The sequence below is a fragment of the Ovis aries genome, chromosome 3 (assembly GCF_016772045.2).
Source record: "Ovis aries strain OAR_USU_Benz2616 breed Rambouillet chromosome 3, ARS-UI_Ramb_v3.0, whole genome shotgun sequence".
In the NCBI taxonomy this organism is placed as follows: Eukaryota; Metazoa; Chordata; class Mammalia; order Artiodactyla; family Bovidae; genus Ovis; species Ovis aries.
Genome location: NC_056056.1, coordinates 133662924 through 133675836, shown reverse-complemented (window position 1 = coordinate 133675836; position 12913 = coordinate 133662924). Strand labels below are relative to the sequence as shown.

The 12913-nt window shown below is 51.8% G+C and overlaps 1 protein-coding gene across 1 annotated transcript; it reads right to left on the bottom strand.

Annotated features, from left to right (window-relative positions):
- Window positions 1-3968: 3968 nt before the first annotated feature.
- LOC101111791 (keratin, type II cytoskeletal 3-like) lies at window positions 3969-12913 on the bottom strand. The gene is made up of 9 exons (XM_015094646.3): window positions 12227-12913; window positions 10234-10454; window positions 9285-9345; window positions 8461-8556; window positions 8113-8277; window positions 6898-7023; window positions 6073-6293; window positions 4994-5028; window positions 3969-4712 (listed from the first exon to the last, which is right to left on the bottom strand). The coding sequence occupies exons 1-9, from the start codon at window positions 12845-12847 to the stop codon at window positions 4405-4407; spliced, it is 1854 nt and encodes a 617-aa protein (XP_014950132.3). The 5' UTR covers window positions 12848-12913; the 3' UTR covers window positions 3969-4404.

The window sequence follows — 12913 nt, the reverse complement described above, 5'->3', positions numbered from 1 at the left end:
GTACTGAAACCCAGAGCTGCCAAGAGGGTGAGGCCCAGGGCAGTAATCAACTAGCAGATCACAGCCTCTGGCAGCAGTGGGAGGCAGAGTTTAAGAGGAGTTGCTGGTGTGACTGGCTGAGGCAGCCCCTGCAAAACCATCCCCATCTCACCCTGCATCTCCTAGGTCCAGAGGGGGATATTACAGGACAGCAAGGAAGTGGGGCAGGACATGAGGGCAGAGGCAGGACCCCTTGGGCAGAGAAAGGAGCAGAGGGAGAATTTCAATACCCGCCCCCGGTTAGGGAGGAGGGGAGAGATACAGTCTTAGTGTAGGTACGTGGCCTTTAATCTTGAAATCTGAGCCTTGGGGACCCTGAGCACCAGAGGGAGGCAATAACGTGACAGGGATCAGGAAGAGCGGCCCCCAGGATGGATTTGAAATTCCTAGCCTGGGCTTCCCACACCCTCAGACCAATATTCTGCCTGTGGAGAATCAGACCTAGACAGCTCACAAGACCATCAGCCCAGCACCTTAATTTTATGAGAAGGAAATACAAAAAAGAAAAGGACTTGGTCAAGGCTACAGGGGAAAGTTGGTGGGGTAGCCAGAACTAGAGCTTGAACAGCCCCCCTCCCAATCCAAAAAAGAACCAGAGGCCTAGAGAAATTCCTGGCAGCCTCTTGGCTCCTGAAGCCTGGGAGAGATGGGATCCATGGGGAACTTGACCTTCAGTCTCCAACAGGCCCTCCTGCAGGGATGGAGCTAGGCATGCGGGAACACCCATGTGTTCTCCCGATTCTGGGTTAGAGTGAGTGTTTGGGGCAGAAACTAAGGCCTCAATCTCCTCCTGAAGCCCCAAATCAGCCAGGACCCCACTTCTGACATCCTTTTGACTAGAATGCCACCCTGCTCTGGAAACTAAGGACCAGTCTTTCTTTCTCATAAAATCTAAGAAGTGTTCTTGGGCCAGAAGCCCCTACAAGGTCTCAGAGCAGCCCTGTACATTCTCTTGGCCAAGGTCCAGAGATAATATTGTTCCAGGCAAATTAACTCCTCCATCCAACATGCTGGAAGTCTTGACTATGTATACACCCATTTGTAAAGCTGGCAACTCTCTCTTGTCTCTGAGGGAGAAGAAGTGTCTGTGCAGACATAGGCCTGAAGGGAAATAAGGCTGCTGGTTACATGTGGATTAAATTCCAAGAGAAACAGAAAGGCTCCTGCCATAAACAGGGGTTGTCTAGGCAGAGGATGCCATTATATGTTGGATCAGATTGAGAGACAGGAAACACTCAAGGTCTCAGTGCTAGGTAGTGGTGGGGTGAGGACCAGAATCCCAAGTTCTTGAGGGAAATGTGGTACTTATGGGAAACTGCAAGTAGTTAGGATGGATCACACCCAGGCAGCCTGATTCCTGGGTCTTACCACTGTACTTGCAGCTTCACGAGGCAGTTTAGGGCAGCTTTGGCATTTGGCTGCTGGTGTTTGAATTATTTCTCTCAAGAAAGTGAAGAAGAACTAAAGAGCCTCTTGATAAAGAGGAGAGTGAAAAAGTTGGCTTAAAGCTCAACATTCAGAAAACGAAGATCATGGCATCCAGTCCCATCACTTCACGGCAAATAGATGGAGAAACAGTGGAAACAGTGGCTGACTTCATTTTTCTGGGCTCCAAAATCACTGCAGATGGTGATTGCAGCCATGAAATTAAAAGACGCTTACTCCTTGGAAGGAAAGTTATGACCAACCTAAACAGTATATTAAAAAGCAGAGACATTACTTTTCCAACAAAGGTCCATCTAGTCAAGGCTGTGGTTTTTCCAGTGGTCATGTATGGATGTGAGAGTTGGACTATAAAGAAAGCTGAGCGCTGAAGAATTGATGCTTTTGAACTGTGGTGCTGGAGAAGACTCTTGAGAGTCCCTTGGACTGCAAGGAGATCCAACCAGTCCACCCTAAAGGAGATCAGTCCTGGGTGTACATTGGAAGGACTGATGTTGAAGCTGAAACTCCAATACTTTGGCCACCTCATGCGAAGAGCTGACTCATTTGAAAAGACCCTGATGCTGGGAAAGATTGGGGGCAGGAGGAGAAGGGGATGACAGAGGATGAGATGGCTAGATGGCATCACCGACTCGATGGACATGGGTTTGGGTGGACTCCGGGAGTTGATGATGGACAGGGAAGCCTGGCATGCTGCGGTTCATGGGGTCGCAAAGAGTTGGACACGACTAAGCGACTGAACTGAACTAAGTTCACTTCTTTTTCTTGCCTCTGTTTCCTCATTTGTAAAGTGGAAGGAAGAACACTGCCTGCCTCTGTGAAAATTAAATGAGTTAATGCTTTAAGATCTGTTACCAGAGTGCTAGCAAATAAGAAAGCATCCGTTTTCACAGCTATTATGATGCTGCACAACATACACACATACCCGTTAACCAAACTGTATTTTCCATCCATCTGCCCTTAACAAATGGGAAAGTCACTGTGAGCAGGAAAACATGTATCTGTGATATATTGTGGGGTTTTGTTTGGTCTTGTTTTTAAAAGAAGTTCAGCTTTTTTTTTTTTTTTTTTTTTAGGCTACAGTGCATGGTATGTGAGATATTAGTTCCCCAACCAGAAATCAAACCCGCACCCCCTGCATTGGAAGCTCTGAGCCTTAACCCCTGGATCACGGGGGAAGTCCCTGTGATATATTGCTAAGCCTACAAAAGATACAGGAAAGCTTTTCTTTAATCATGTACTTAAAGGAGCATGGGAAGTTTTTAATCTGTTTGAAACAAGTCAAAAGTATCTCTTCTGTCCTTGGGCTAAAGGTGGGTTACACTGCATCACTGCCTGGAGGGGGGGTGGGGGCGGTGTACCCAACAGTGGGTTTGCTTTTGAAAGGTGAGGCTACACCCCCTTGGAGCACAGGCTGCCACGGGCAGTTGCCAGGCTTCTCTCCGTCGGCCTCAGACTATTGCAGGTAAGCTTTTCACTTCAGAGCTAGAACATTAACTGTCAAAGCTGCAATGGTATGTCGTGTCTTTTTAGGCAGTGAGCATTTGGCAGCTGTGTGTTTACTTAGCAAAGAATTTCTGGGATCACCAGGAGGTGTGTCCTCTCTGTTTATCCAACATCGTCAGTCTTCTATGCTGATGAGGACCACACTTTAAAGAGAAGGTACTCAGGCATACACTCACATTTGTCTACCTGCATGTCCCTGGTTTGAGTTGAACCTCCCAGACCCTGCACTGACCCTGTGTTCTACGCAAGTCCTCCTGGGTCTGCCTTGATTCTGTGCTGTAGCTGGGGTAAGGGTCAGCGGTGACCTGTCACAGGGCCATTCAGGGTCTTTGACAGTTCTCCTAACTTTACATTTGAAGGCTCCATGCTCAGATGGTAAAGAATTTGCCTTCAGTGCAGGAGACCTGCGTTCGACTCCTGGTTCAGGAAGATTACCTGGAGAAGGGAATGGAAAACCACTCCAGTATTCTTGCCTGGAGAATTCCATGACAGAGGAGCCTGGCGGGCTACAGTCCGTGGGGTTGCAAAGAGCTGAACACGACTGAGAGACTGTCGCTTTCACTTTCACCTCATCATAGCAAACATGTTAAAATACATATGCGATTTTGTGTTATAAAACACTCAAATTTTTACAATTGCTTTTGAAAATATACAACTATCAGCAACTAATTGAATTATGACGAGCTGTAATGACTGGACAATTTAAGCAAGGAAATCAAACCTACAACTTTTTTTCAAGGGTAATGAAACTTTCATGAATTGAAAATCTGATCAATGAAGAAAGTTGGTATATGTCATGCATAGTCTTCAGTGGATAAAAGACACAGTCCCTCCTGTCTGGGAACTCTCAAAACTCCCTGATGGCCTCTGGCTTCAAGCTCAGGCCAAGCTCTGTGTGGGAAAGAAACTGCAGTGAGCCACTGGCGGTGGATATCAAACCCGATGACCTTGGAATCCAGAAGGAAAAGTCTACCACTGTGTCTGAATAAATGCGGTTTATTGCAGATACAGAACAGAAAATTCATACTTATCTTGGTGCCAGGAAAGGAAAAGTACTGCTGGAGGGAAACCAAAACATCAGCAGGAGACTGGGGCGAGAGGGGGCGCCGAGAGAGAGGGGGTAGCGGGTTGTGCACAGGGCTGGCTGGGGCTTTCCCATAGGACAGCGGAACATGGGCTGGGGTGGGGAGCCCTGAGGGGCGGGGGCGGTGACACAGCCCAGCCCCTGGGCACTGCCCCGCGGCTCGGCCTTATGGGAGTAGATGGTTTTTCCGCCAGATCACCCTTCCCAGGAAATTTTGGGCTGCTCTGCCAGCTGCAGAAGCTACGTAGGGAAAGGGTCCCACGGGTATGTGAAAGGGCGTACAGAACTAGAGTGTGCCGGCAGGTGAAGGGGGCCGGTGCGTCTGAGAACGTTCAGAGTTTGTGGTGGGACCTCTGGCTCTGGGAGGAGCTTTGTGTGACCCGGACCGAGCTGCGACCGCCGCCCCCGCTCACGGCGCAGGAGCCCCCGGAATTGGAGACGCCCCCGCGCACCGCGGAGCCCCCGCCGGAACTGCCGTCCAAGCCCAGGCCCCCGCGGCTGGCCCTGCTGCCCCGGCCTCCGCTGCCCAGACTCCCGCTGCCCAGACCGCCGCCCCCCAGGCCTCCTCGACCCCCAGCTCCTCCTCCCAGGGCGCTGCTGCCGCCACTGCTGCTGCTGGTGGTGGTGTTGTGAAGCATCTCTGCAAAGAACATTTGGGGTCAGCCAGCTTCAGGGAGGCCGGTCCAGCCCGCCCCTGGGTACCGCCCACTAAGGTTTTGCGGAGTCGGGTGAGGGCAGGCCTCAAGACAGCCGGGCAGGGGAGGTTGGCCTCCCCCGCCGCCACCCTACAAGCTCTTCCTAGCCTGCAAATGGTGCAGCCCACCAGCGCTGGCCCACAGTACCCCCCGCCCCCCTCCTCGGTTTGAGAAACATTATCCCAAAGCATCCAGCCCCTTTCCTGAGAAGGAACCCGGTACTCACCGATGCTCACAGAACTCTGGCACTCCCCAGACATCCTGTTGGGGAAGATCAGACCTCGGTATTAGCATCTGTGCCAGAGCCTCCTTTCCTTAAACACACCTTGCCTAGGTCAACAGCAGTGAAAGCCTTGGTCCCCCTCGCTCCTTCCTGACTCAGGCTGACTGTAAGAAATAGGTGCTCAAAAATGCCATGACATGCATTCCTCCTCCTGTTGGGTAAAGTTGGGCTTAAATTGTTACCCTTTCCCACTAACATCACCTTCAAGAGGATCAGAGCAGAGGGTCGTTCGTGTGTCCACCCGTACTCTTCCTGCTCCTCAGTGGCCTATATAGTAAATAATGTTTATATCTGTCCCTTTAAAGGCCAGAGCCCTATAACCAAGTGCCAGCCTACAAGAACCCACTCTTCAGAAACCTACTATTAAGGCCTTAAATAATAAAGAAATAATGTAGAAATGGTATTTATGCCTGTGAAAGTGAAAGTCGCTCAGTCATGTCTGACTCTTTGTGACCCCATGGACTATACAGTCCCTGGAATTCTCCAGGCCAGAGTACTGGAGTGGGTAGCCTCTCCCTTCTCCAGGGGATCTTCCCAACCCAGGGATGCGAACCCAGGTCTCCTGCATTACAGGCGGGTTCTTTACTAGCTGAGCCACCGGGGAAGCCCAAGAATACTGGAGTGGGTAATCCATCCATTCTCCAGAGGATCTTTCCAACCCAGGAATCGAACTGGGGCCTCCTGCATTGCAGGCAGATTCTTTACCGGCTGAGCTACCAGGGAAGCCCTTATACCTATGAGTCCTCCTCTTTTTCAGACATGTATTTTACAGCTAAAATATGAGACATGAAAGATGGGAAAATCTGCCCAAGATAACTTTCTGGTGGTGTCACTCTTGCCTAGAAAGCACAGTTCTCCTGAAGGATTGGCAGCATCTCAAAACCCTTAAAGGGGCAGGAGGGGGTGGGTGGAATGGGCCCGCTGAGGGCTACTACCATCTCCAGCAGTGCGCATGCGCGTGCTCAGGCAGCAAAGCCGCCAGACCTCTCAGCCTCAGGGAAAGCAAAGGGATTCCAACTAACCTGCACTCCTCGCCCTCCAGGAGGGTCCGGTAGGTGGCGATCTCAATGTCAAGGGCCAGCTTGACATTCATCAGCTCCTGGTACTCCTTCAGCAGCCGGGCCAGGTCCTCCTTGGCCTGCTGCAGGGCAGCCTTGAGGTCCTGAAGCTTGGCATTGGCATCCTTGAGGGCCACTTCCCCACGCTGCTCTGCATCAGCAATGGCTGTCTGCAGGTTGGCATTCTGGGTTGGGGGGACCAGAAGTCCAATTTAGGTCAAGTGGATTCACTGAGAGCCTGCCTGTGTGCTTGGGGCTTACACATGGATCACCTCATGTTGGACAAATGAGGAAACTAAAACCCAAGAAGATTAAGCCTGGGTTTCAATCGAAATCCTAGTGCCTCCAGGAATGGGGTCAACACCATCTGGCCTCAAGGACCTAGGCCAGCTCAGGAGTTAGACTCCTCCTATACCTCTCTTCTCCTCATGGTAAGAGTCTAAGCATCTCTTGAAAGCCCTCCTCCTCCAGGAAGTCTTCTTGAATTATCCAAAGAATTGTCTCTCTGCCCTAATCCATGTCGATGTGAGCTACCTTGGCTATTCTCCTAATTTGGTCTTCACACAGCTTCTTTCCCCAACCTCCCTAATTATGTCTGAACTCAACATTTCTGGTCCACATTAGCCTCCAGTCTCCAGGCAGGCAGGATCTGGGTCCATAAGACACAGCCCAGAAGCACGCCCCGTCAATTTTAGCATGCAAGTGGCTGGGACGTGAGTGCTGAGCCCTGAGGTTATGGTGCAGGCATCAGCCCGCAGTCTCAGGTGAGTGTTCCTTCCTCCTTTCCACCTGCTTCTTGAGGCTCTCAATCTCGGCCCGCAGCCTCTGGATCATCCGGCTGAGCTCCATGACCTCACTCTTGATACTCTTCAGGTCGTCCCCATGCATGCCGGCTGTGGTCTGCAATTCACCCAACTGTACACAAAAAGAGTCACACATTCAAAAGGCCAGCAGGGCCTACTACGGTCCCCTACTCCAACCCTTCTGCATCACAAACAGCAAACCAAAAACAAGAGTTAGGGCCTGTGCAAGGTCACCCACTGGAGGAATCAGGTGCTCTATCCTCTGTGTCAGGGACACGTGTTACAGCACAGTCGCTGCTGGGATTTTTTTTTTTTTTTTTTGAGCTTTTACTTTGCCCCAAGCCCTGTGCTTTATTTCATAGAACCTCGCAGCTCCCTGGTGAGGAAGACATTATTATCCCTATCTTATGAATGGGAAAACTGAGACACAGATTGCTTGAGTACCATGACTAACTCTCCAAGGTATCAAGTAAGAGGGCTGGAGCGTGAATGCAAACATTTCAGATGCTGGAGCCATCTCTTACCCAGCAGGCTATACTTCTGGGGCAGAAAACTCAGAAGAGTCTGATGCTTAAGGGCTAGTTTAGGCCCCATTCAGATTTGGGGATGGGAGAAAGGTGTACAGAATTCCTCCGCCCTCTAACTTTGCTCTGTCTCCCTTGCTCTCCCCCCACTTCCTTTCAGACATTGGCTTCAACCCCTCAGTGTGATCAGATCAGAAGCAAGCATGACAGGGCCCAATTGGGTGCAAGCAAAACGGAAGTGTCTCCAACAATAAAAGATATGCAGCCAGAAGGCTTTAGGTTAAGGATTTCTCAAGCTTGGCATTAGCGACGTTTCAGACAGAGTAATTTTTTGTTTGGTGGGAGAATGGCATCTCATGCATTGTAGAATGTTTAGCAGCATCTCTGGCCTCTACCCTCCAGACTCCAGTAGCACCCCACCCCCACCCCTAGGTGTGACATTCAAACCTGTCTTCAAACATTGCCACATGCCTCCTGGGGGAAAAGCATACCTTCCCCCTACCCCAGCTGAGAAGCACCAGGTTAGAGCAATGTCAGACCTTTCTTATTAGGAAGGGAGATGTCTGATAGCAAATCAGCCTAGTAGGAGGGAGAGGAGCCACCACGCTGGAAACGCAGAGAAGAATGATTCTGGAGCAGACTCGGCCCTCCTGGGTAGACGTGACGGTATCACCCACCTTGGACTGGTACAGAGCCTCAGCCTCAGCCTTGCTCCTCTGGGCGATGGCCTCGTACTGGGCGCGGACCTCGGCGATGATGCTGTCCAGGTCCAGGCAGCGGTTGTTGTCCATGGACAGGACCACAGACGTGTTGCCTGTGTCTGACTGCATCTGAGACAGCTCCTGCAGGGCCAGGCAGACATGACCCCTCCTGAGCTCGCCAGGGGACGCAAGCCACCAGCTCAGAAGGAAGGGCTCTGAACCAACTGAGGGACAGGTGAGAAGGTGTCACTTTTGTCAGAAGGACAGAGAGATGAAATGTTTTCTCTGGGAGACAGGAGGCAGGTGGGTGAGGGGCAGACTTACGGCATCATAGAGGGCCTTCAAGAAGTTGACCTCATCCGTCACGCTGTGCACCTTGGCCTCCAGCTCCACGTTGGTCATGTAGGCAGCATCAGTGTCCTGGGAGAGAACTCAGTCATGGTCCCCTCTGACCTGTGGGCTTCGCCCAGTCCTGGGCACTGAGGGAGGGAGCCGGGCAAAGGGGCCACAGGGACCTGCCCCCGCCCCCCAGAGCTCCCACTCAGGGGAAATGAGACGCCCATCCAGGCACAGGCAGACCGGGCCTAACATTACCAAACAGACTGCCTTTCAGGCTGGGCCAGAGGACCCTTCAATAGAAAACAGCCAAAGAAGCTGTGAGGGTGAAAAGAAGAGCAAGGGCTGGGCCGGGGCCGTTACACTGAGACTGGGTGAGGAGAATTCGTGAGCAGGGTCTGGGGGAGGATCTAAATCAGCAACACTCAAAGGTTCTCTCTTTTTTTTCCCAAAGGCTCTCTTTAAATTGCTCTTCCTGGGGTAGGGGGAAGAATATATATACCATATATCCTTCTCTTCGTCCACTTTCTGATCACAGCTCAAGATCTAATGGGATTCATAGACCCACAGGCCCATCAGGAGGGAGCCACATGGCTGGTGGGCCCTTTGGACCCTCCTCCCAGGAGGGGAGCAGCCAGGCCCTGAGATGCCAGGCCCAGCCCCTCCCAGCTTGCTCCCTCCGTGGCCCTCCCTCACCTACATGGCCTGAAGGAGACCCTCAAAATAAGAGGACTGGACTTTTTCTCCCCTCCACCTCATAGCACCCTATTCAGCAGGGCTCTGGGGTGGGAGGTGGGGGAGAGACCCTTCACCTTCTTCAAGACGACGAAGTCATTCTCTGCCGCAGTGCGCTTGCTGATCTCCTCTTCATATCTGTGAGAAGAGAGGCACTTTCTGGCCCATCTTCCCCAGGAGGTCACCATGGCCTCAGAGCACTTCCCCTCCGGTAAGCAGCGCAGTCTCAGGGTTTCTTCATCCTGCCCTCAGCTCAAGGCCTGGGCCCTTGCATGCACCACCTCCCAGGTTCAGGTGAGACCGGGTTTTTCTACAGGCTTCACTGAGCACTGTGTGCTGTCAGAGGGTAGGGCCTGGAGCCACTCTATGTGCAGCAAGTATGGTAGCCCCATGGGCTCTTGGTAAGTACTTCTTGAATTCATGAAAACCAAGAATGGCGCTACAAATGTGCCAGGTCTTATTCTGTGAATGACATGTATTAACTCATTCAGGCCTCACTACAGTGAACAAATACTATCACTGTCTCCATTTTACAGATGAGAAGACTGAGGCGCAGAGAAGCTAAGGAGTTAGTCCAAGATCACAGAGCTGAAAGTGGTGGAATAGACCTTGCCCAAGGCACTCGGATCCCAGAGACCGTACTCTTACCTTTAAAGTAAGCTGCCTCTCATTCAGAAGCCTATTGACAAGGGAAATACAGCCCACATTTGGAGGGGAATTTGGAGATGATCTAGTCCAAGGAGGATGGAGGGTGTTGTCTGAGTCTGCGTGGTTTGTGAGTGAACTTCAGAGTGTCTCGGAACACCCCCACCAAACTTACATGGATACACCCTTTCATTAAATTCTTAAAAGAGTTACTGCCCAAAACAAACCATGAGCCATTATTTTAAAGACTGGGATCTTGAAAGTCGGAGATGGAGGGGGTGAATCCTGCCCAACGTGTAGCCAGCTGGAACAGAGCTGGCCCCTCCCACCCTCCAACCCATCCTGCCCCACCCCCTGCCCCAGGAACTGAGCAGCACCCACCTCTTCTTGAAGTCCTCCACCATCCCCTCCATGCTCCTCAGCTCCTCCTGCAGCTTGTCCTTCTCAACATGCAGACCATCCAGAAAGGCCCTGAGGCTGCTGATGTAGTTCTCAAAAAAAGGCTCCAAGTTGCGGTTGTTAGTGTTAGTGCCAGATCCCTGCTCCTGCAGGAGGCTCCACTTGGTCTCCAGGACCTTGTTCTGCTGCTCCAGGAACCGCACCTGCCATCCAATAGGAAAAGGACATCAGGGAGCAGTCTGCAGCCAACTCCAGTCTTGGATGACTTTCCTAGAAACAGAGTTCCCAGGGGTCTCCCAGTCCCTCCTGTTGGGTTGCATTTTGCCTGCTACAATAGTTCAGTACTAACCCCATGTGGACAGCAACATCAGTATCCTACAATGGAAGCGGAGCCCTGCTGTGCAGATAAGGAAACTGAGGCCCAGAGTAACCAAGGTGACACTACAAGCTAGTAACAAACCAAAACTGAGGTTTCTTGATGCCCAGACTGGATGACCTTCCCAGTGTATCATTCACTCATCCATCCATTCATTCCTCAGTCGTTTAGTACTCAATAAATAGCAGGAGATTTGAGAGCCTACAGCAGATGTAGTTTCCAGGAAGAGGTTTACAGTACGTCTAGGTGCCCTCTACTAAGGTGAGAAATAGAGAAAACCATAGAGAAATGCCTCTTGGGCTGCCTTAGTCCTAGGAACAAGGGCCCAGATGCACTGAGAATGGGCCCTTGCTGCCCAGCCTGGTTAAATGTAGGACTCAGTTGCATTTAAACTGAACCACTAGCTAAAGATGTCTCAAACTTTTCATTTGCTACAAAATGTTTCTGTACACAAGCTCAAAGCCAACTGTATAAACAGTGGAATAAATATCAATCAACTGACCATTCAACAAATATTTGCAGAGCACCAGGCATGTGCCACACCTTATGCTGGCCACTCAGGACCCCAGGACCTGGGAATCCCCCTTGAAAGATGATGAGAGATCTTGCTGAGATGGTCTTGGACAGTTCTCCTCCTTCTGTGGAAAATAGTATTTTCACATCACTTTCTACCTCTCTGTGAATAATTTATCTGGACACCCAGGTATCTGCCAGGAACTAGTAGGTCACTAGGCTTTGAAGAGCTTCCCCTCTGCAAAGTCTGATATTCCAATGTTAAGGTCAACTTCATCTTCAGCTTTGCCCAAGCCTCTGACGTATGGTGAGAGGACCCCCAGTGAGTCCCTACAAACCCTTTCTTTAAGACCTGATACTATCCTGTGGTCACAAAGAGATCGCAACACCTCATACTCGGCAGTCCTGCTGAGACCCTCAGTTAGCAGCTGATCAAGGCTGGATACTCTCTAGTCACCACAACTATTGCCGTAGTGTCCCCACTATGACGTGGAGTAGTCAGAGTGCAGAAAGCCCGATAAAACATCGCTTCAGCCTCACCTACACACAGACACGCGTATACCAAGGTCAGTGGCCTAACGTTCACAGCCCCTCATGCCGAAATCTTCCTATGAGAGTCACCCAGGAGGAGGTACCCCTTACCCTCGTCCCCTCCCTCCCCCAAAAACACCCTGCAGCCCTCTCCTTGGGCTGACAGTAGATAAGTTCATCACTCAGGTGAATATCCAGCTTTGGCAGAGTTGGTCTCTCTTTCAAAGAGGAGCAGTTGACAGTTTTCCTGAGATGGAGAAGGGGTACAGAAGCCAACAGTGAGGGGACATCCATGGGGGCAACAGTCTCGGCAGCGCCAGAGGCACCTCACAGAGCTGCGGTGACAGGACTTACACAAAGGGCAGTGGCTCGATCCAGTAAGGGACCGAGGTCGTTTCATCATCTACCACTTTCTTAGCAGGCCCGCCGCTGAGGGATGGAGGTGGAGGATGGACCTGCAAGTCCTTCCTTGGGTGCAAAAGGAAAAGAGGAAGAGCAGGCCAAGCTCATCAGGACCAGCTTTCTCACTGTCCAGCTGTCCCGAGGTGGGCTCACCTTGTCAATGAAGGAGGCGAACTTGTTGTTGAGGGTCTTGATCTGCTCCCGCTCCTGAGCCTTTACTTGCCCAATCTGGGGGTCAATCTCCACATTGAGGGGCTGCAGGAGGCTCTGGTTGATAGTCACTTCCTGGATTCCCCCAGGGAAGCCACCTGGGCCAAAGCCACCAGGGCCACCAAAGCCATGGGGTCCTCCAAAACCACCAGGACCACCAAAACCACCAGGGCCACCAAAGCCACCAGCCCCTCCTCCAAAGCCACCAACTTCCCCTCCAAAGCCCCCAGCTCTTCCACCAAAGCCCCCGCCCATCCCTCTTCCACCACCTCCAAAACCACTGCCTCCTAAATATCCCCCACTGGTGCTCCCAAACCCTCCAGCCCGGATGCTGCCTCCAGCCACGCTGATGGAGATCTTCTTGCTCCCCCCCAGGTTGTAGAGACTCCTGCTGCCAAAGCCTCCTTCCATCATGGCACAGGCGGCAGACCCACCGCCACCCCCACCTGAGCGGGAGGCCAAGGAGGACTTGGAGGAGGTGACCCGGCTCTGGCCGGACACCGCAGCTGAGCGCCCGCTGGAAGACCTGCAGGACTGCTGGCTGTAGCCGGCCTGACGACTCATGGTGGACAGCAAGGTATTCCAAAAGGAGAGCGGGCCAGAAGGTTGGCGGAAACTCGGAGACCTTCT